Source organism: Sus scrofa, chromosome X (genome assembly GCF_054392235.1).
Source record: "Sus scrofa isolate SSC_HxYL_T2T_F1_AM1 chromosome X, Sscrofa_HxYL_maternal_Yorkshire_Landrace_v2.0, whole genome shotgun sequence".
Classification (NCBI taxonomy): domain Eukaryota; kingdom Metazoa; phylum Chordata; class Mammalia; order Artiodactyla; family Suidae; genus Sus; species Sus scrofa.
This window is the reverse complement of record NC_139401.1, coordinates 67310498-67330013: the sequence shown is the minus strand read 5'-3', so window position 1 is coordinate 67330013 and position 19516 is coordinate 67310498. Positions and strand designations below refer to the sequence as shown.

The window sequence follows — 19516 nt, the reverse complement described above, 5'->3', positions numbered from 1 at the left end:
TGAAACTGCAGAATACAAGATTTATTTAAAGGAAAAAAAAACAGGATGGTTTGGACACTTTTGTTCTCCTCGCCTTCTGCCTCCTGCTGTTCAATGACACCACATGGTCAACCATATCCTGGTCTTTGAGATTCTAAGGGAGTCACTGAGGTCCTATCTAGACACTTAGTTGTCTGGTGTCACTATTCCCCCATCGCTTCCTCCTCCTCCTCTGTCCAGCTCAGATCATCATCTGAATCCTCAGATTCTTCCTCATCCATCTCTAACCCAACCCCTGACTTAGACTTCTCAGCCAGTGCATCGGGGTGCTCCAGCTGGGCCCAGAATCCTGGGTCAGCCTTGACCAGGGAGATTTCAACCCGAGATGGCATCAAGGAGACAGAGCTCTGCTCCACGTTTACAACCTGAGGAGGAGGGAGAGATAGAGGAACAAAGAAGCGAAAATGAGGAAATCAAAAGGTTGGGGTCAGGGTAGGGTGGTGATGAATGACATGGAGAAAAATTTTTAAATGTGAAGTGAGGAAAAATATAGGGAAGGAATAAGATTATAGTAAGGGAGAGAAAGGAAAGAAAGGAGAAGTGGGGGGAGAGGGAGAAAAAGGAGGAAGAGGGAGAGAGAAAGAATATCAAAGCAAATGAAGAGAAAACCTTCACTTTCCCACTAAGACTCCTTCCCTCAAGACACCCTCTATTCATTCCAATCTGGCCCTTCTTTTCACCCCATCTTCCTCCCCCACCTGTGCCCCTTTATCTTCACTTACCCCCCAGAGCTTCATCTGTGCTTGGAACACACGGTTCCCATCAAAGACAATGTGGATATGAAGCTGAGAGAAAAGAATTACAGAGGTAGTAACAATCCCAGGTCAGAACAAGTTATTACATCAGCAAAGCAGGCCCGTGGTATAATCCCTACATCCACAAGTCAGCCAGATAACCCTGACCTAATAGCTCTACCTTCCTCTCAGAGGACTACGGAGCCTACATGTTAACTGCCTATGGCAATGCTGCCTGTAAGATTATAGCATCACCCAATTCACTGGCCTCCCATCCAGCATCAGACATTCCTCACCTCAGTTTGACTGGCCTTCACCCAATTGAACGCAGGAAGTGGAATCTGGCCGTATACAGTCACCACTACTAAGGAATCTGTCTGGTGCCAATCGTGACGGCAAGATGCCAGCAGCTAAAATGTAGATGTGAAATGTGGGTGGTAAGAATGAACTCTTAACCCAAGAGGAGTTCTCACGGTGTATGTGGAGAAGAAACAGTCTCAGAAAGTTTAACACTACCTCCTTATTGCAAAACCGCTGGGCTGGTAAAGAATAAAGAGTAGAATCTTACTTGGTCCATGCAAAAGGGACAAAACATGAGGTACAGGGAGGAGAAATTATTTTGGAATTGGGTTCTAATCAAAAGTTCAGGAACGTCAAGACTTACCTTCTTCCCCCAGTCATGTCTACCAACTCTGCATCCTGGCTGTGCCAGAAATACCCCAAAATCCAGGGTCTGGATGCCACAACAGCTCCAAGACTTCATCCTGAGGTAGGAACACGATTCAACTGAATCTCCTTTTCCCTCCCCAGAAGCCCCCCACTTCCATCTTGTGATCAACATTGGGAGAAACCTGTCTCACAGCCCACCCAGTCCCCTCCATCACCCCTCATGGAATCGAGGTGCTCCTGGGTGGTAGGTACAGGGAGTAGCATCACTCTCCGAGCCTTGGTAAACCTAAGACAGATAAAGGAGAATCAGGAAAAGAATCGAGTCATTTTAAAATGTACCCATGCAGCCCCATACCTATACCCAGTCATCCCTCAGGTGTAGCATCTCTCAGCCACATGCTTGAGTCCTCCACACACTCACAGCATCACATCCTGGGTTCTGGCAGCTGGCACCAGTCTGGATCAGACTACTGTCAAGTCCTGGGCAAAGGAAACAGGGTCAGGAACCTATTCATTTTCTCTACCCAACTGCCATTTTCACTAAATTCCAGTATACAAGACCTGTCTTTTTTTTTTTTTTTTTTAAACAAGTGGCCGCACCTGCGGCATATGGAAGTTCCTGAGCCAGGGGGTCGAGCCACAGCCACTGTAGAAGTAATGCCGTGTAGTTACATTATGAGACATAAGGGAAATCCCAAAACCTGTCCTATGAAGGACCCACTTACCTGCTCCAGGTTCTTGGTCTAATTCCTTCTGTTCCAGTGCCATTTCCAGGGCTTGGGATATATTTAGTGGAAGCAGCTTTGGAGGCAGATCTGACCTAGGGGATGTGGGTGGCGCGATTTAATGCTGACCCACTAACCGTGATCAACAACTCCAACATTCCCACCAGTGGAAATGGAATCAAAGAAGTGTGGTGGGGTTAGAGAAGATGGGTAGCAACCCATTGCCCATTTTCTTCTCTGTGGACATGCCAAACCCTTGAACCCTGGGGAACTTCCCAGGGCTTCTCTTACCCATCTATTCTGTTGCTTAATCCAACCATATTTCTCTGTAGAAGTGCATCACTCCTCTTTCTCTTCATCTAATAATTGTAGCCCTAATATGACTTTCTTCTGTTGCTCATACTACTTCCTCAAAATTAACTTATTCTTCTCTGGAGCCTCCTGATTGCCAATACTACTATATCCTATTCTTTTTACTTTTTAAATTTATTTTTAATTTTTTTGTCTTTTTAGGTATGGCATATGGAAGTTCCCAGGCTAGGGATCGAATTGGAGCTGCAGCTGCCAGCCTATACCACAGCCACAGAAACACCCGATCCTTAACCCACTGATCAAGGCCAGGGTTTGCATCCTCATGGGACACTTGTTGGGTTCGTTACCGCTGAACCACGATGGGAACTCCTATCCTTTTCTTCTAAAAAAAATTATTTTGGGGAATTCCCATCATGGTGCAACAGAAACAAATCCGACTAAGAACCATGAGGTTGCAGGTTCAATCCCTGGCCTCGATCAGTGGGTTAAGGATCCGGCATTGCCCTGAACTGTGGTGTAGGCTGGCAGCTGTAGCTCCGATTCGACTCCTAGCCTGGGACCTCCATATGCTGTGGGTACAGCCCTGAAAATCAAAAAAATAAAATAAATAAAATTAAAAAAAAATTTTTTTTGGTTTTTTTTTTGTTTCTTTAGGGCCACACCCATGGCGTATGGAGGTTCCCAGGCTAGGATTCCAATTGGAGCTGTAGCTGCCAGCCTACGCCACAGCCACAGCAACACAGCATCCAAGCCACATCTGTGAGCTACATCACAGCTCACGGCAACGAGGGATCCTTAACCCACTGAGCGAGGCCAGGGATCAAACCCACATCCTCATGGATGTTAGTCGGGTTCGTTAACCACTGGGCCATGACGGGAACTCCCCCTCAAAAAAATGTCTTTGTAAATCAATTATAATAAAAAATTTTTTTAATTAATTTAATTTTTGGCCGTGCCCTCAGCATGTGAAATTTCCCAGGCCAGGAATTGAATCCACTGCACCACTACAATGACCCAAGCCACTGCAGTGGCAACCCCAGAGCCTTCAATTGTTGCACCACAAGGGAACTTCCTACTATATCCTTTTCTTGCTGTAAAACTTATTTTAAAGCTCTTTTCCAAAAGGAAAAATATCAAGTCATTCTCAAAACTCCCCTGTGTGTTACAACTAAGTGTATATTTGTGAGGGGCTAATCTATTCTGTTAATTCAAAATGCCTATCCTAGCCATTAGGTTGTGGGTTCAATCCCTGGCCTCGCTCAGTGGATTAAGGATTCCGATTTGCGATGAGCTGTGGTGTAGGTCGCAGGTGCAGCTCAGATCCTGTGTTGCTGTGGCTGTGGTGTAGGCGGGCAGCTGTAGCTCAGATTAGACCCCTAGCCTGGGAACCTCCATATGCCGCGGGTGTGGCCCTAAAAAGACAAAAAAAAAAAAAAAAAAAAAAAATTGCCTATCCCTGGAGTTCCCTGGTGATCTAGCAGTTTAAAGATCTGGTGTTGGTGTTGTCCCTGCTGGGCTCAGGTTCTATCCCTGGCCTGAGAATTTCCAGGAGAAAAAAAAAAAAAAAAGAAATACAAAACACCTATCCCATCACCCCATACCACCTTAAAGCAAAGGACATTATTTCTGGACACAAATTTCCCCCAAGGCAAAAAAAAAAAATACACCAAACCCTGACACTTGGGTCTCCTCACATCTCTAGTCCCTAGTTCCCAAACCTCAATGACCCATTAATCACTCCTAGGAAGTTCCATGAATATAGGAAAAACCCAGGGACCTCCTCCTCTTTACTTGGGCCTCTCCCGGCGCAACGTCTCTGCTGACTTTGGAATCGTATTCGGAGGCTTTTGCTCCAGAAGTGAACTGCTTGTTGCAGGGCCCTCAGGTTGAGGGGCTTCAGGGAGCTTCTCAGCACAGTGGGGTCCCACAGTACAGCCCTAGTACAGATAAGGAGAGAGGATTAGGGATAGAATCCTTCTAATCGGGCAGAATCCAAGGAAGTAAAGAATTTACCTTGATATTTAAGAACTCAGAGAAATCTACAGTTCGCTTCCGGCAGCAGGACCAACCCTGATAACAAGAGACCCGTCTCAGATTCCCTGGGTATCTTTCTTTCAGGAAATGCTCTTGCTATCTCCCCTTGCTTATTCCTCACCTTAAGTGCATCATGGAAGACTGGGACCCCAGGGTGATGGCAACAGGAATCTGTGGATATCAGTAGAAGGATCAAGGAAGGGAAGGTAACTATACCAAGCATCACTTCTCACCTCTTCTCTGGATTTATATACTTATAGTTTTCCAGGTTTATATGCTTATAATGTAAAAAACAAACAAACAAACAAACAAAAAAAAAAAACCAGTGTAAGTCTGAAGATCACTCACACCAATTAAACTAAGGCAGGTACACTAAATTTTCTGCTTTTACCAGACTGCCCACAGCTGACAACTACCCCAGCACCCACACCGCCCTTGGCCAAAGTCAGAATTACTCACCAGGAAGGTTGGTTTGGGGATCAAAGTGTTGCCCACAGCCTTTGTTATGGCAGAGTAGAGACATGAGGCCTTGGTAGAATTATTCAAAGGGTATTTCAAGGAGTCTGGCTGCCGATTGGGGAACACCTCTTAGTCTGGAGGCTTTTAGCTGCCTGGAAGGGCCAGCTGTTTCTATCTTTAGTTCAGGAGGCGTACGCGTCCTAACATGGGCAAGGGAACTTCAACTGGTCTTCCCAGCCAATAGGAAAGAGCTCAGGAACATTTTAGCTCTGGGGCTCAAGAAAAAAGGATCAGGCAGAGTAGTGCTTGGAACTTGGATGAGGTCAGCTAACTATTGCCGGTTTTAGATTTACCATGCCAATTCCAAGCTCCTGACATACCAGCAGCTGCTCAGAAATGAATACCAATTTTGAGCCCCCTCCCCTCTCAAAGTACCCCAATTGCTCCAGCCCATTTTCTTCCTCTTTCAAAGCAGCAGCTCTCCTCCCACCCTCATTACTTCTGCGTACCAACAGCATGGGATTTTATCAGCCACTTCAGCCAGTGTGCATCCAACCTCCCCATGTTTTGTCTAGATGGATTAATATGTTAAGCAAAAGGTCATAAAGGATTATTCTTACAGAGCCTCCCCGCCTGCCCTTCCCCTTCAAAAACAGCACAGAAAATTAAAAGGCTTAAAATGTATTTTAATAAGTTGATGTTGCATTACTTCTCCATTTCTCAGAAAAACTCCAAAGGTTATCAGGGACAAATCAAACATGGTACACCAATAAAAAAATGCACAGCATAACTACCTAAAATAGGCAAAGCTAAGAGCTACTGTCCAACCTTCCGCATACAGCAACCCTGTTCTCAAGATTGTACTAGGCCTATCGAGAAAAGCTGTGTACAGCAACATCATAGACACAAAAGGAAGGGCCATTCTTGGGTTGTCCTTACCCAAGAAAAAGATGGAGGCAAGTCAACACAAGATTTTGTTAAAGATATACTAAATGAAAATCTCTAAGAGAAAATGTCTTCCTTAGGACATGAAGGGGTAATATATGGGATATAACAGAACCGTACATTATGTTGTCTGTGACCTCTGCGGACATTTGCCTGAATTCCCACCTCAGAGTGAACGGAGCAATGGGGCCAAGGTCATTGGGGGATGTTTGGTTTTTGTGGTATATGTGGCAGTGTCTCTGGGGTGGAGGCTGGGAGGGGTACAAGAAAGCAAATAGAACAGGATGGACAGAGTGGAATGATTAATGGGGGCTCTAACTGGATCCATTTTACCAGGGCTCCCTGACTCTCCCAGGCTCTCAACAATCACACTAGACTTCAGGAATGCACCACACAGAATTGGTTAGTTAAAGGATATACCACACAGAACTGATTTGTTCAATACCGCCCCTCCCTTACCCTCTGCCTCCAGCATACTCCTTGGAGTAGTACAGGCAGGGAAGACCTAACTATTGGAGGAATCCCTAACACTTTCCAGGGTAGAATTCAGCTAGTCCAAAAAGGGTCCTTCTTTTAAGGGTTTTGGGAAACTAGACACTGCAATTTTATTAGTATCGGCGACGTTTGTTTGGAGCAAATTCAGCTCCAGGAGCTGCACGGTTGAATGCTGGAGGGGTTCCACCAATTGCCCCAATTCCTTCCATTGTAGCAGCTTGGCCAAAGCGTTCAGTTGTTGGTGGGGTCTTGAAGAGAAAGAGAGAAACATTACAATATAACCTATGCCCTAAACTTCCCACCCATCTATAGCTCCTCCCCGGAGGCCATTTCCACCCAAGTATTCAAGGCTCTGGATGGTAGGGGTGACTAAGCCTATTTAGAACTCTAGCAGACATTCCCAAAGGAAAGCTGCTTGAAATACGGTCCCACCCAACCATCCTATCTTTAACATACTATCCCTATTCCTATAGGATAAGAATATGACATACTAAATTCCTATGCTGAATAAATTAAAGCTAAATCCTTTTTCTTGAACTAGGTATATGGACAAGGGAAGGCCATCACTCTTTAGCAACCTTAAGCCTACCTAACTTTAACATTTTGACATTACAACTAAAACTACCTCAGGATTGTCTGAGCCATTAAACTTTTGGACTCACATCTATTTCATGTGATAATGTCCAGTCTTTGTTGCCTTCCGTCCAAAAAAGAACCTATTCACCCAAAGTAGCAACTAAACAGTCCATCAACAATAGCCAGTCAGAGAGGAGTTCCTGTTGTGGCTCAGAGGTTAATGAAGCCGAACAAGCATCCGTGAGAATGCAGGTTTGATCCCTGGCCTTGCTCAGTGGGTTAAAGATCCAGTGTTGCCTGTGAGATGTGGTATAGGTCGTAGACAGGGCTCAGATCCCTCGTTGCTGTGGCTGTGGCATAGGCCTAACAGCTTCAGCTCTGATTCCCCTAGCCTGGGAACTTCCATATGTGATGGGTGTGGCCCTACAAAGACAAAAAACAAACACACTAGCCAGTCAGAGAGAGGTACTTGCTTAACTCCTAGAAAGAATATAGTTTGAGAATGGATTTGCATAAAACTCAAAAACAGAGATCTTAAAGTAATCCTAAAAACTGATCCTTAAAGTAATCCTAAAGTGATCCTAAAAACTGTTATCTGAGCAAAACTGTCTGGCAGGCCCAGGGACCATGAAGCCTAAGTCCTTTCTCCTCCTATCAACATTTACAGTTACTATAATGCCCTGCAGTTTATTACCAATCCCAAGGTTCCATCTGGCATCATAGTGGCAGGTCCTGGAGGAGCTGGTGTACCAGCTGGCACAGGAGCAGGGGGCATGGCGCCTCTGTTGTTTATGCCCATAGCACCTAAAGCAGAGTAGTGTGATCAGTACAGGAGACAGAGATTGTCAACATTTTTCTGTGCGAAAGGAAACAATTCAAGACGTGTTCCCCTTCCACTAAAATGATGCTCCCAGAAATGTGAAATGTTAAATTTAGATTAGTTTGGGAGTTCCCATCGTGGCTCACTGGTTAGTAAATCGACTAGTATTCATGAGAACATGGATTCAATCCTTGGCCTCGCTCAGTAGGTTAAAGATCCAGCATTGCTGTGAGCTGTGGGTGTAGGTCACAGACAGGGCTCGGATCTAGCATGGCTGTGGCTGTGGCGGGCAGCTACAGCTCCGACTAGACCCCTTGCCTGGGAACCTCCATACGCTGTGGGTGTGGCCCTAAATAGACAAAAGACCAAAAAGAAATTTTAGACTAGGTAGGAGAAGCTACATAGTTCACCAGAGATGAGAAAGAAAAAGGAAAACCTAAGTCTTTACCTCCCATAGCCATCTGGCCCATCCGTATCTCCTGCTCTCTCTGAAAAACAAAACAACACTCAAGATAGTCCAAGACAGCACTGCATTCTACCAAAATCCACTGAGAACCACATACTAAGCGAAATAGACAACATATCCTAAGTTCACTGAGACCAAGCTGAGGAATATCAACAACAGCTCATTGCTAGTTATACAATGAATTCAAGGTTAGAGATACTAACTAGAACACAAATCAGAGTCTCCTCTTAGGAACAGGAGAAATGAAAGAAAAGGGGAGAGAGAGAGTTGATTTCTTCTAAGGCTCCAACCTGTATGACAACTGCCAAGGTTATCAGAGGACCAGGCCTGGATATATCTCATCCTGCAGTCACAGAGTTTAAACAACATACACTGGCCCCAACTTTTCATACTAAATTAACTGTGAGGCAAGAAGAGCTCCTCTTCAAACCTTACCTTTCCTTCCTATGAATGCTTCTAAAAAGAGTGTCATAAAATAGAAAAATTGGTCATAGCCTAGTGTCTTTTATAGTCCTAACAGACAACTCATGGTGGGCTTGTCATATTGTGACTGGCCCGGCACATCATGGACACATGGGAGATATACCGCATCAGGGAAGGTTCCCTTGAATCCTTCCTGCTGTCGCCGCATCATTTCTTCTTGCTGCCGCCGCATCTCTTCCTCACGGCGCCTGCGTTCCTCCTCCTGTCTACAGAGAGTCACCAAAATATTTAAGCAGTGGCCTCCCAGCCAGAACTTGCAATAGATTACCTCAATAGAGGACTCAGCCAAGGAGATCAAAAGCCTACTGAAAACAATCATAGCTCTCCAGGAAATTCACTGTTAAATGTGCCCAGCTGTAAAGCAACCCAGGAGTTCTCGTCGTGACTCAGCAGAAACGAATCTAACTAGCATCCATGAGGATGCAGGTTTAATTCGTGGCCTCACTCAGTGGGTTAAGAAATCCAGCGTTGCCATGAGCTGTGGTGTAGGTCTCAGACATGGCTCGGATCAGGCATTGCTGTGGCTGTGGTGTAGGCCAGCAGCTACAGCTCTGATTCAACCCTTAGCTTGGGATTCTCCATATGCAGTGGGTGCAGCCCTAAAAAATAAAGTAACCCAGAGTAGTCCTTAAGGGACTCCCAAAGGAGCCAGCCTCATGAGACCAGGACTCAGCTGCTTTCCTTTTTTTAGTGCAGTCCCAGAACCATGGGCAGCTGAAACATCTCCCATCTAAAGGGAGAACCTGAAAAGCACCAAGGAAATATTTGCCACCATATTTACAAATGCAAGAGATAACATGGTAGTAGGCAGCAGGAGCAAACATTACCTCTATAGAGTTGTCAGAGAAAAAACAGTTGGAGAAAAAAAAAATTACCTGAGCTCCAACTGCTTTCGTTTTTGCACTTCTTGGTTATGCAGCTCTTCCATCCTCCGAAGTTCTTCTTGACGCCTCATCAAATCTAGAAAAATAACAGATTAATCTCGAAGAGTATTCTTCATTCTCCTCATAGATACCCAGTAATTTTCCAGAAAGATCCAGAAAGCAGGAGTTCCTATCGTGGCTCAGTGGTTACCAAACCTGACTAGCATCCACGAGGATGCGGGTTTGATCCCTGGCCTCGCTCAGAGGGTTAAGGATCCAGTGTTGCTATGAGCTGTGGTGTAGGTCACAGACTCGGCTTGGATCCCACGTTGCTGTAGCTGTGGCCTAGGCCAGCAGCTACAGCTCCATGATTGGACCCCAGCAGCCTGGGAACCTCCATATGCTGTGGGTGTAGGCCCTAAAAAGACAAAAAGACTTAAGAAAAAAAAAAAAAAGATCCAGAAAGCAAATAGGATATTTAATCCCCAAGTGGCCTCTGAGGTATCCAGATTACAAAAATGAAGTCAAACCTATTATTTCCTCCTCCACAGAATCCAGTATCCTCTGCCACATCTCCAAGATTAACAAAATATTTCAGGAGTTCCCAGTGTGGCCCAGCAGAAGCGAATCTAACTAGGAACCATGAGGTTGCAGGTTCAATCCCTGGTCTCACTCAGTGGGTTAAGGATCTGGCGTTGCCATGAGCTGTGGTGTAGCTCATAGACGCGGCTCAGATCTGGTGTTGCTGTGGCTCTGGCGTAGGCTGGCAGCTACAGCTCCGGTTGGACCCCTAGCCTGGGAACCTCCATATGCTGTGGGTGCAGCTCTAAAAGGACAAAAGACCAAAAATAAAGTGACAGTTGTTTTAAATATATATATATATATTTCAGAGAATAAAACTAGAGTTTTAGGCCTTTCTCTACTTACTGATGCAAAGAAACTCCTGAAAAAAGTTATTTTGTGCTTCTAGTCTTAAGACTTATAGGCCTACACTCACCCTGCCTCATTAGCATGACCTGATGTTCATGGCGAGCAGCCTCCATCTCCATCTCCAGCTTCTCACGGGCTTCCTTGATGTTTCGGTCCACTTGGTCCTGCTGCTGCTTCTCCATCTCAATAAGTGCCTTCCAGCGCATAGCATACTCATACTCAAAAGAGCCAGGCTGTGCAAACCTGGGTGGCTGCTCTCGCTCCCTATAGAAAAGGTTCCTGGGTTACTAAAACTTTGTCCAAGATTCTCCCAAATAAGCACTGCATTCCTCCCAAGGGCAAAGATAATAGCTGCTAGTTAACACATACAGCAAAGACATGTCTTTTACACATCCCTTTACAAGCTTCCTTAAGAATAAGCAAACACATAACAGGGAATCTGTCAGGACCACATACTTGTGAAATTGCTGGTTCTTTATAACCAACTTCTCTGGAAGTCCCTCTTCATCATCTAACTGGTCCATGGGCTCCACAGTCACAGGCCTAGGAAATCTGGGATAAAGAAGCTCAGTGTTAAGCAAATTATACCCTCTCTACATGAGCCACTGGTTCATTGTTCCAGCCCCAAGTAACCTAAGACTTTTATTATGTGGAATCTGCGGTAGACAGGATAAAGTCAGGCATCAGATCTCTGAATACAGCCTTTAAGTAGGTGGAGTACTTAAGTGCAGCCTTTATATATGGTATCTATGGAACTCAAGATAATGATATAGAGTAAATAGTAAGAGAGATAGATACCTATGGACAAAAACTTTTTTGGAATTCTAAAACTTCAAAGTAAAGGGGGATTTAACACAGATTAAGTAACAACCTACTGAAAGACTTCTTAATCCACCATGTCCATTAATTTAAGATTATACTGGAAACCCTAGTAGAGAAGTGAATTGCATAAAAAATCTTTAAGTGAACACAGGAATATGGTTCCTAGAAGCTAACTCCCCAGACCACAGAAGAAAGCAGCAACCTAAGGTATATTTCTGAAAACAACCCCTCACTCACGTGGTTAGCAGGAAGGAGCCTTCACTGCATCTGTCCAGAGCTTTGCGAGCAGCTGGCTTCCCTGAAAACTCGACAATGCCTTTCCCTGAGGGCCTTCCTCGATCATCCACGATGACTACAGCCCTCTCTACCTGGCCGAACACAGAAAAGGCTTCCTCCAGCAGTTCGTTGGACACATACTGAGGAAGGTTTCGGACCGTAAGGGATGCACTATGGCAGGCAAAGCGCACACGCAGCTGCTTTCCACGGAGTGGCATGTTGTCCAGTTCCACTTTGGCAATCTCCGCTAGGGTTCGTGTTTCCTAGAAAGCAGAACAAAGTCAGAATAAACTAAGTTGGACAAAGACCACCTGCACAGCCATCAAAAATCTAAAGTTGCACAGCTCAATACCTAACAATAAATAAATAAAAAAAATAAAAGCCCTCCAAACCCACCACGGATAGAAATGAAAGAATGCAGTCATGTGATTCAAGTAACAATTTGGTTAGCCTAGTTTCTCTGATGGCCTTGCAATAAATCAATTGGAAATTTCAGAGTTAATACCACTTACATGGTCACAGGTTATTCTCGTAAGTGGTAACAGATCATCTGGACAATGATCAGCATAAAACCTACTCTTACAATGTAACAGCCAGAATGAACCACAGACCTTGATAGAACACCCTCCATATTACTAAAGAGGAACCTGAGGCACAGCAAAAATGACTTGCTTATATAGTCTTGAGTTAGTGGCAGATCTAGAATGAAGACTAGTTCCGACCATCACATTCAGTGATCGTGTCAGCACATGATGTTCCTCATTTATGGAGACAAATGATGCCTATAAAGGTTTTCCCTCATATACTTAAACACATTTCCTAAATCAAATCAGATATTAAAAAAAAAAAAACTACACTTAAAAGCCCAGGAACTTCCACACGCCAAGGGCATGGCCGAAGATAAATAAATTAGTTAAAAATAGTTACAATGAGGGGAGTTCTCGTCATGGCTCAGTGGAAAAGAATCTGACTAATATCCACAAGGACGCAGGTCTAATCCCTGGCCTCGCTCAGCATTGCTGTGAGCTGTGGTGTAGGTTGCAGACATGGCTCGGATCTGGTATTGCTATGGCTGCAGCATAGGCCTGCGGCTACAGTTCTAATTCAACCCCCAGCCTGGGAACCTCCATATGCCTCGGGTATGGCCCTAAAAAGACCAAAAAAAAAAAAAAAAAAAAAAAAAAGCTTAAGATGATAAACATTACATTTTGTGGATTTTAGCACAATTAAAAAAAAATTCAGGGAGCTCCCATTGTGGCTCAGCAGGTTATGCACCTGACTAATATCCCTAAGGATGCGGGTTCAATCCCTGGCCTCGCTCAGTGGGTTAAGGATCCGGCGTTGCTGTGAGCTGTGGTGTAGGTTGCAGATGCGGGCTCAGATGTGGCATAGGCTTGCAGTTGTAGCTCCGATCTGACCCCTAGCCTGGACTATTCCATAGGCTGCAGGTTCGGTCCTAAAAAGCAAAAAAAAAAGTTTCTGCTGTGGCACAATGGAATCAGCAGCATCTCTGGAGCACTGGCCAGCATGGTTATGGATCCAGCGTGCTCCGGCGTAGGTCACAACTGAGGCCCAAATCTAATCCCTGGCCCAGGAACTCCATATGGTCATGGATTTGAAGAGTCGTAAGTAAGGCAAGGGTTTGAAAATAAATTATATAAACCTTGGTCATTACTAAAATAAAAACCGGAGCTCCCGTCGTGGCGCAGTGGTTAACGAATCCGACTAGGAACCATGAGGTTGCGGGTTCGGTCCCTGCCCTTGCTCAGTGGGTTAATGATCCGGCGTTGCCGTGAGCTGTGGTGTAGGTTGCAGACGCGGCTCGGATCCCGCGTTGCTGTGGCTCTGGTGTAGGCCGGCCACAGCTGATTCAACCCCTAGCCTGGGAACCTCCATATGCCGCGGGAGCGGCCCAAAGAAATAACAAAAAAGACAAAAAAATAAAAAATAATAAAAAAAAAATAAAAACCACTTTTTCTTCTGAAAAAAATCTAATTTAAACTATTTGTGGGGGTAAGGCTCCGTAGCTCAGGGGTTACAGCACTGGTCTTGTAAAATATTTGTGGGGGTTAAAAAACAAGGGAAAAACATAGATAAAATATTAACTATGAGTTAACAGTTATTGAAGCTGGGCAATGAGTATTATACTATTCTACATTTGAAATTTCCCATTTAGAACAAAAAAAGTTCCAAACGGCATATGTCAGCCCCAGGGTTCTAAACAAATAAACCTGCCTTGGAGTTCCCTTGTGGCACAGCCGGTTAAGGATCTGGCATTGTCACTGCAGTGGCCTGGGTTCAATCCCTGCCCTGGGAACTTTTACATGGCTTAGGTGTAGCCAAAAAAAAAAAAAAAATCTGCCTTTTTTGTCCTGTTCTACCAATTATAACTACAAGCTTTTAACAAACATCATCTGAGAATTATTTCTACTGCCCAATTTTCCACATCCACCATTCCCCACCTTTTAGAATGCATGCTCTAAAAAGCCATAGTTGCTCACCAAGCGGATAAAGCCAAAGCCTTTATCCTTGTGAATGAAGACTTCGCCTGCCTTCCCGTATTTCTCAAATAGTTTCCTCATTTCCTCCTCAGTGATGTCAGGAGGAAGATTGCCCACAAAGAGCCGGCTACGTTGGGTGAAGGTCTTCTCTCCTGGTTTCCTAAAATTCTTCAGGTCAATAGTTAAGCCTTCATCTGAGAAGAGACACACAGTCACTCAAAAGATCAGGGAGAGATTGAGTCACATTCTCAAAGATTTACAATTGCTGGTAGATTAGGAAACATAATTGTTGTAAAGCAGTCAAACACCACTTCTCAATGGAGTCTATTCATTAACCCCTTATCAGTAAATTGCACCTCAGAATGTGAAAGCAGTGCAGCAAAGATCTAGGGGAACTTCTCAACAGCTCTACATATGGGCCATGAGCCAACCTGGACTAACTCTGAGACCGAAGAACAATACAGAAACTATTGGCCAAAGAGAAAATTAAGCAAGTCAAGGAAAGCCTTTCTTTCCTATGTCAGACAGGATCAGATTTTAAAACTTAAAAGATAATTTTTCCATTTCCCAGTCTCTCACAATCTTCATAACCTTAACAGTTCCCATGCTTTCAGGCTTGGAATAAAATGAAAAGTTAGGAAAAAGCTTCTTTGCAGAAATCTCTGGAAATAAAGAGGGTTGAGGTTGGTTCTAGTCTTAGAGGCACACAACATGTGCTCAGTTTGCTGAATGGGTGGGAACATACCTTTAAAGATTTTTTTACTCTGATTAAACATGGGCTGGCACAGGCCTCTGGCTAAAAGTATAATAGTACCAAATTTCTTGTCCATTAAATCTTAAAGATCTTTTATTTTCTCTACCTTCTAGGTGCCTGATGATTATCTCTAAGTGCCAAGCTCTGAGGCAAAACATGCAGTCATCTATTTAGCAGTAGAGTGTGCAAATACAGTAAAGCAACCTATATTCAATTGCTATCCTACACGTTTGCTCCTTATTTCAGAGAATAAGCCTTTTTTATTCTAAGTATTGAGGTAAACAGGGAAAAGAACCAAAAAGGTGTGCCACAAAGGCCTAGTCTTTCATAATCCCAAGAGCTTAACGAATCCGACTAGTATTCATGAGCATTCGGGTTCGACCAGTGGCCCTGCTCAGTGGGTTAAGGTTCTGGCGTTGCTGTGGCTGTGGCATAGGCTGCCAGCTTCAGCTCCAATTCAACCCCTGGCCTGGGAACTTCCCATGTGCCATAGGTGCAGCCCTAAAAAAATAAATAAATAAAAACAAAAATCAAGAAACTATTCCCGGAGTTCCAATTGTGGCTCCGTGGTTAATGAAACCGACTAGGAACCATGAGGTTGCAGGTTCGACCCCTAGCCTCGCTCAGTGGGTTAAGGATCCCGCGTTGCTGTGGCTGTGGCATAGGCCGGTAGTTGCAGCTCCAATTAGACCCCTAGCCTGGGAACCTCCATATGCCGCAGGTGCGGCCCTAAAAAAATAAAGACAAAAAAAGAAACCATTCCCAAGAGGAAACCTATTTCCACCCTATTACCTAACAGGTACTCACTCTGGCTGCTGGCTTGCTGCCCGTTTGCAGGTATTGGTGGAGGCGGTGGCTGCTGCTGTTGCTGCTGGTGGTGCTGCTGATGGTGATGCTGATGATGTTTCCTTGGAGTGTGGTTTTGCTTCTCCAAGTTAAAAGTTTTATTGCTCTGCATTTTTGCACTCTAAAAGAAAATGTGCAATGTCAAATACATTCAGCACTAAGAACATAGTCATCTTCCTGATGATTAATGTCATTAACACCTTTGGTACCCTGGCCTTTGCCAGATCCAAACAATTAGTTATTTTGAATAAGTATGGCCAAAGAATACAACTCAAACACCTAAACCCCATTCAGTACTAGCAATTATGTTACACACTGAAACTAGAGTAGTACTAGATGAAAAGTTTGCACCAGGCAGGAGTTCCTGTTGTGCAAACTGACTAGCATCCACGAGGATGTGGGTTTGATCCCTGGCCTTGATCAGTGAGTTAAGGATCCGGCGTTGCTGTGGCTGTGGTGTAGACTGGAAGCTACAGCTTGGATTTGACCCCTAGCCTGGGGACTTGCATATACCGCACCTGCGACCCTTATAAAAAATTTTTTTTAAAAAAGCTTGCACTAGAATGACTTGAGGAACTCTCCAGTTGAATAATATATGCATTGAGAAAACTATTGTCCCCAAACAATCTACTCCCTAAAAATTATTAGCCCTCTCAGAATATTAAAGCACATTTTTAAAAAATACAATCATTGAAACAGATTCTAGTTATCATAAGGACTAATAAGACTTATTTTTCTCTGGCACCCTGCAGTCCCAGCCTACAATACTATGGAATGAACAAAAGGAAAAGTATGAGCTGTGGAGTTAGACACATTTAAATACGAAGTGTGGTCCTAATACTTACTAGCTATGTACTATTAAATAAATTACTTCTGCACCAGTCTCTTAGGCTGTTATAATGAGGTTAATAGAAATATCTACCTCTCAAAGTATCCATGAAGATAAACATATGAAGACACTAGTTCTTTACTGGCATATAGTAAGCACTCCGTAAATATTATTAATCAAAATAGAAAGATAAATGACTGCCAAGAGCAATAAAAGCAGCAAATGGAAAAATATACTATCATAAAATCTTAAATTCTGTCATTTAAAAATCGACATAAGATTAAAAGAAAACAAAATGAAAATTCCTGGTATAATCCAAACTGAATACAACAGTTGAAGGTTTTAAAATGAAAAAAAAATTTTTTTTGGTCTTTTTGTCTTTTTAGGGCCACACCCGCGATATATGGAGGTTCCCAGGCTAGGGGTCTAATCTGAGCTACAGCTGCCATCCTACACCACAGCCACAGCAACCCAGGATCTGAGCTGCGGCTGCAACCTACACCACAGTTCACGGCAACGCCAGATCCTTAACCCATGGAGCGAGGCCAGGGATCGAACCTGCAACCTCATGGTTCCTAATCAGACTCTTTAACCACTGTGCCATGACAGAACTCCAAAATGAAAATTTCTTAATGGATCAAAGTAACAAGCTGAAGACCATCTTCCTCATCCTAAGGCAGTTCTCTAGTAAATAAAAGGGCAAAAATCAATCCTGAATCTCTCCCCCTCAACAAAAGACCCTCCAGTCAGATTTAACTGAAGGAAAGATGTAGTAAAGAATCTTTTTTTCCTGAATACTGTATTATTTACATTATATTATTCCTTTAAAATAAGTTATATTCCTCAGATGAAAAAAGTGACAAAGGCTTGCCAACTGCTGATTCTGGATGATAGGCATGAGAATATTTGTATAAAAACACATCAAAGCAATTATTCAATTCTGTATCCAAAAGCTGTTTCATAAGACAACAGGTAACAAGAGCTATCAAGAGATACATATTCTTTAACACAGGAATTCTAATTCTAGAAATTTATCCCAAGAATATAATTTTAAAATTTAAAAACTACATCCATGAAATTTCCACTACAATAGGCTTTCTGGTGACAAAATAAAAGTGATGTAAATACCCAAAATTAGGGGCAATGTTTTTAATAAATTATGGTACATCTATACAATGTAATATTAGATAGCATTAAAAATCATAAAGACCATGTAAACATGAAAAATGTTTGATGTTTTAAGAGGGAAAGGTTTTTTTTTAAATGCATGAATGCAGATAAGAAACAAGGCAAAAATGAAATCTGTCCAGCTTGTAGGTTATTGATAATTTTTAAATTAATTTAAAAAAAACCTAATTCATTCAAGTACTCACTGCATGCTTACTATTTGCTAGGCACTGATCTAGGTGTTTGAGATGCATCAATGAACAAAACAAAGATTCTTGCCTATAGCAGTGATAAACTTCCAGTGAGACAAAAGAATATACATAGTAATTAAATTACATAGTACTTAAAAAGAGGTTAAGTGCTGTGGGGGGGGGGGGGGAGAAAAGGTGGGGAGGGGAAAAGTAGCGAGTGGAAAAGGGAAGATTGCAATTTTAAACAGAGCTACGAGGTTAGCCTTACTCAAAGCTGACATTTAAGCAAAACCTGAATTCTCTCACATATTATCAATCTTATGTTTTTCATTAATAAGGTACAAAATACATCTTTAATATAGAAAACTTAGAAATAGAAACGAAAATCCAAAGACCTAACACTAAAAAGTCACTGTTTATTTTGGTATACCATCTCAGTCACTAATATATATACATTAGTATGTACTCTAAATGGTATATTACAATACTATTTTGTAACCTGCCTTTTCTACTTTATGATACATGATGAATAGCTTCCATGTCACTGAATCTTCTACATTGTTAATGGACACAGTATTTAACTGTCAACCAAGCCCCTACTGTATCTTTTTAAATTTATTTTTTATTAAAGTATAGTTGAGGGGTGGGGGGATGTGCTTGGGTTGTGGGATGGAAATCCTGTGAAATTGGATTGTGATGATCATTATACAACTACAGATGTGATAAATCCATTGAATAAAAAAAATTAAAAAATAAATAAAATATAGTTGATATACAATGTTGTGCCAACTTAACTAAGCCTCTATTGTACTGGGACACTTGGGTTGTTTCCAATTTTTCACAATTATAAACAATATTTACAGCTAAATCTTGGGCCTGTAAATATTCCTCCCACAATTTGCATTTTGGCTTATTTACCTTATAAAACATACACCTGTCATTTCTATAACTGCAATCATAAATGTTATCACTATATATTTACCCTTTTCTCATTTCTATAGTGTCAACTTAAATATAAGTTTTAATGGCTAGCTACATAAAGTCCATCGGATGTACCCTAGTTTACCAAACTTCTCCCTACTATGAGACATGTAGGTTGTTTTCAGCTTTTTCCTATTATTATTATTTTTTTTTTGGTCTTTTTTTGCTATTTCTTGGGCCGCTCCCGAGGCATATGGAGATTCCCAGGCTAGGGGTCCAATCGGAGCTGTAGCCGCTGGCCTACGCCAGAGACACAGCAACGCGGGATCCGAGCCGCGTCTGCGACCTACACCACAGCTCACGGCAACGCCGGATCATTAACCCACTGAGCAAGGGCAGGGACCAAACCCGCAACCTCATGGTTCCTAGTCAGATTCATTAACCACTGCGCCACGACGGCAACTCCAGCTTTTTCCTATTATAATACTGCAATAAATACCTTTTTGCTTACACTTGTCTATATTTCCCTAGAATAAATTCTTAAAAATAGAATAACTTAATGCCTTTGCGACTCTTGACACATTAACGTAACAACTTTAAATACTAAATAAGTACAGCAATTTACAGCAAATGGGATACCTTAAAAAAAAAAAGGAAAT

At 42.8% G+C, this 19516-nt stretch overlaps 2 protein-coding genes across 34 annotated transcripts in view; both read right to left on the bottom strand.

The window, feature by feature from the left end:
• On the bottom strand, positions 1-5126 carry ITGB1BP2 (integrin subunit beta 1 binding protein 2). Of its 3 annotated transcripts, none has more exons than XM_021079567.2 (11): positions 4973-5126; positions 4635-4790; positions 4493-4549; positions 4271-4416; positions 2168-2262; positions 1864-1922; positions 1658-1728; positions 1438-1537; positions 1070-1183; positions 762-824; positions 1-404 (listed from the first exon to the last, which is right to left on the bottom strand). In XM_021079567.2, the coding sequence occupies exons 2-11, from the start codon at positions 4734-4736 to the stop codon at positions 183-185; spliced, it is 1029 nt and encodes a 342-aa protein (XP_020935226.1). In that variant the 5' UTR covers positions 4737-4790; positions 4973-5126; the 3' UTR covers positions 1-182.
• Positions 5127-5637: 511 nt separating this feature from the next.
• The window catches only part of NONO (non-POU domain containing octamer binding), a 36851-nt gene continuing 22972 nt past the window's right edge, over positions 5638-19516 (bottom strand). For all 31 annotated transcript variants that reach the window (XM_085006272.1, XM_085006270.1, XM_085006271.1 and 28 more), the window contains 10 exons: positions 15711-15870; positions 14150-14343; positions 11610-11911; positions 11007-11102; positions 10618-10814; positions 9633-9717; positions 8861-8963; positions 8257-8296; positions 7683-7792; positions 5638-6660 (listed from right to left, as the gene is read on the bottom strand). In XM_085006272.1, the coding sequence (XP_084862398.1) occupies positions 6526-6660; positions 7683-7792; positions 8257-8296; positions 8861-8963; positions 9633-9717; positions 10618-10814; positions 11007-11102; positions 11610-11911; positions 14150-14343; positions 15711-15870 (1422 nt within the window). In that variant the 3' untranslated portion in view covers positions 5638-6525. The remainder of the gene's footprint in view (positions 6661-7682; positions 7793-8256; positions 8297-8860; positions 8964-9632; positions 9718-10617; positions 10815-11006; positions 11103-11609; positions 11912-14149; positions 14344-15710; positions 15871-19516) is intronic.

What these genes read in the sequence shown, in the direction of transcription:
- ITGB1BP2 (XM_021079567.2), bottom strand. Translation starts at nt 4,736, where the DNA reads ATGCTTGGTATAGTTACCTTCCCTTCCTTGATCCTTCTACTGATATCC. An exon ending in GACATGACTGGGGGAAGAAG is followed by an intron (nt 1,184 to 1,437) that starts GTAAGTCTTGAC and finishes TCTACATTTTAG; the next exon opens with CTGCTGGCATCTTGCCGTCA. An exon ending in TGAAGGCCAGTCAAACTGAG is followed by an intron (nt 825 to 1,069) that starts GTGAGGAATGTC and finishes CTTTTCTCTCAG; the next exon opens with CTTCATATCCACATTGTCTT.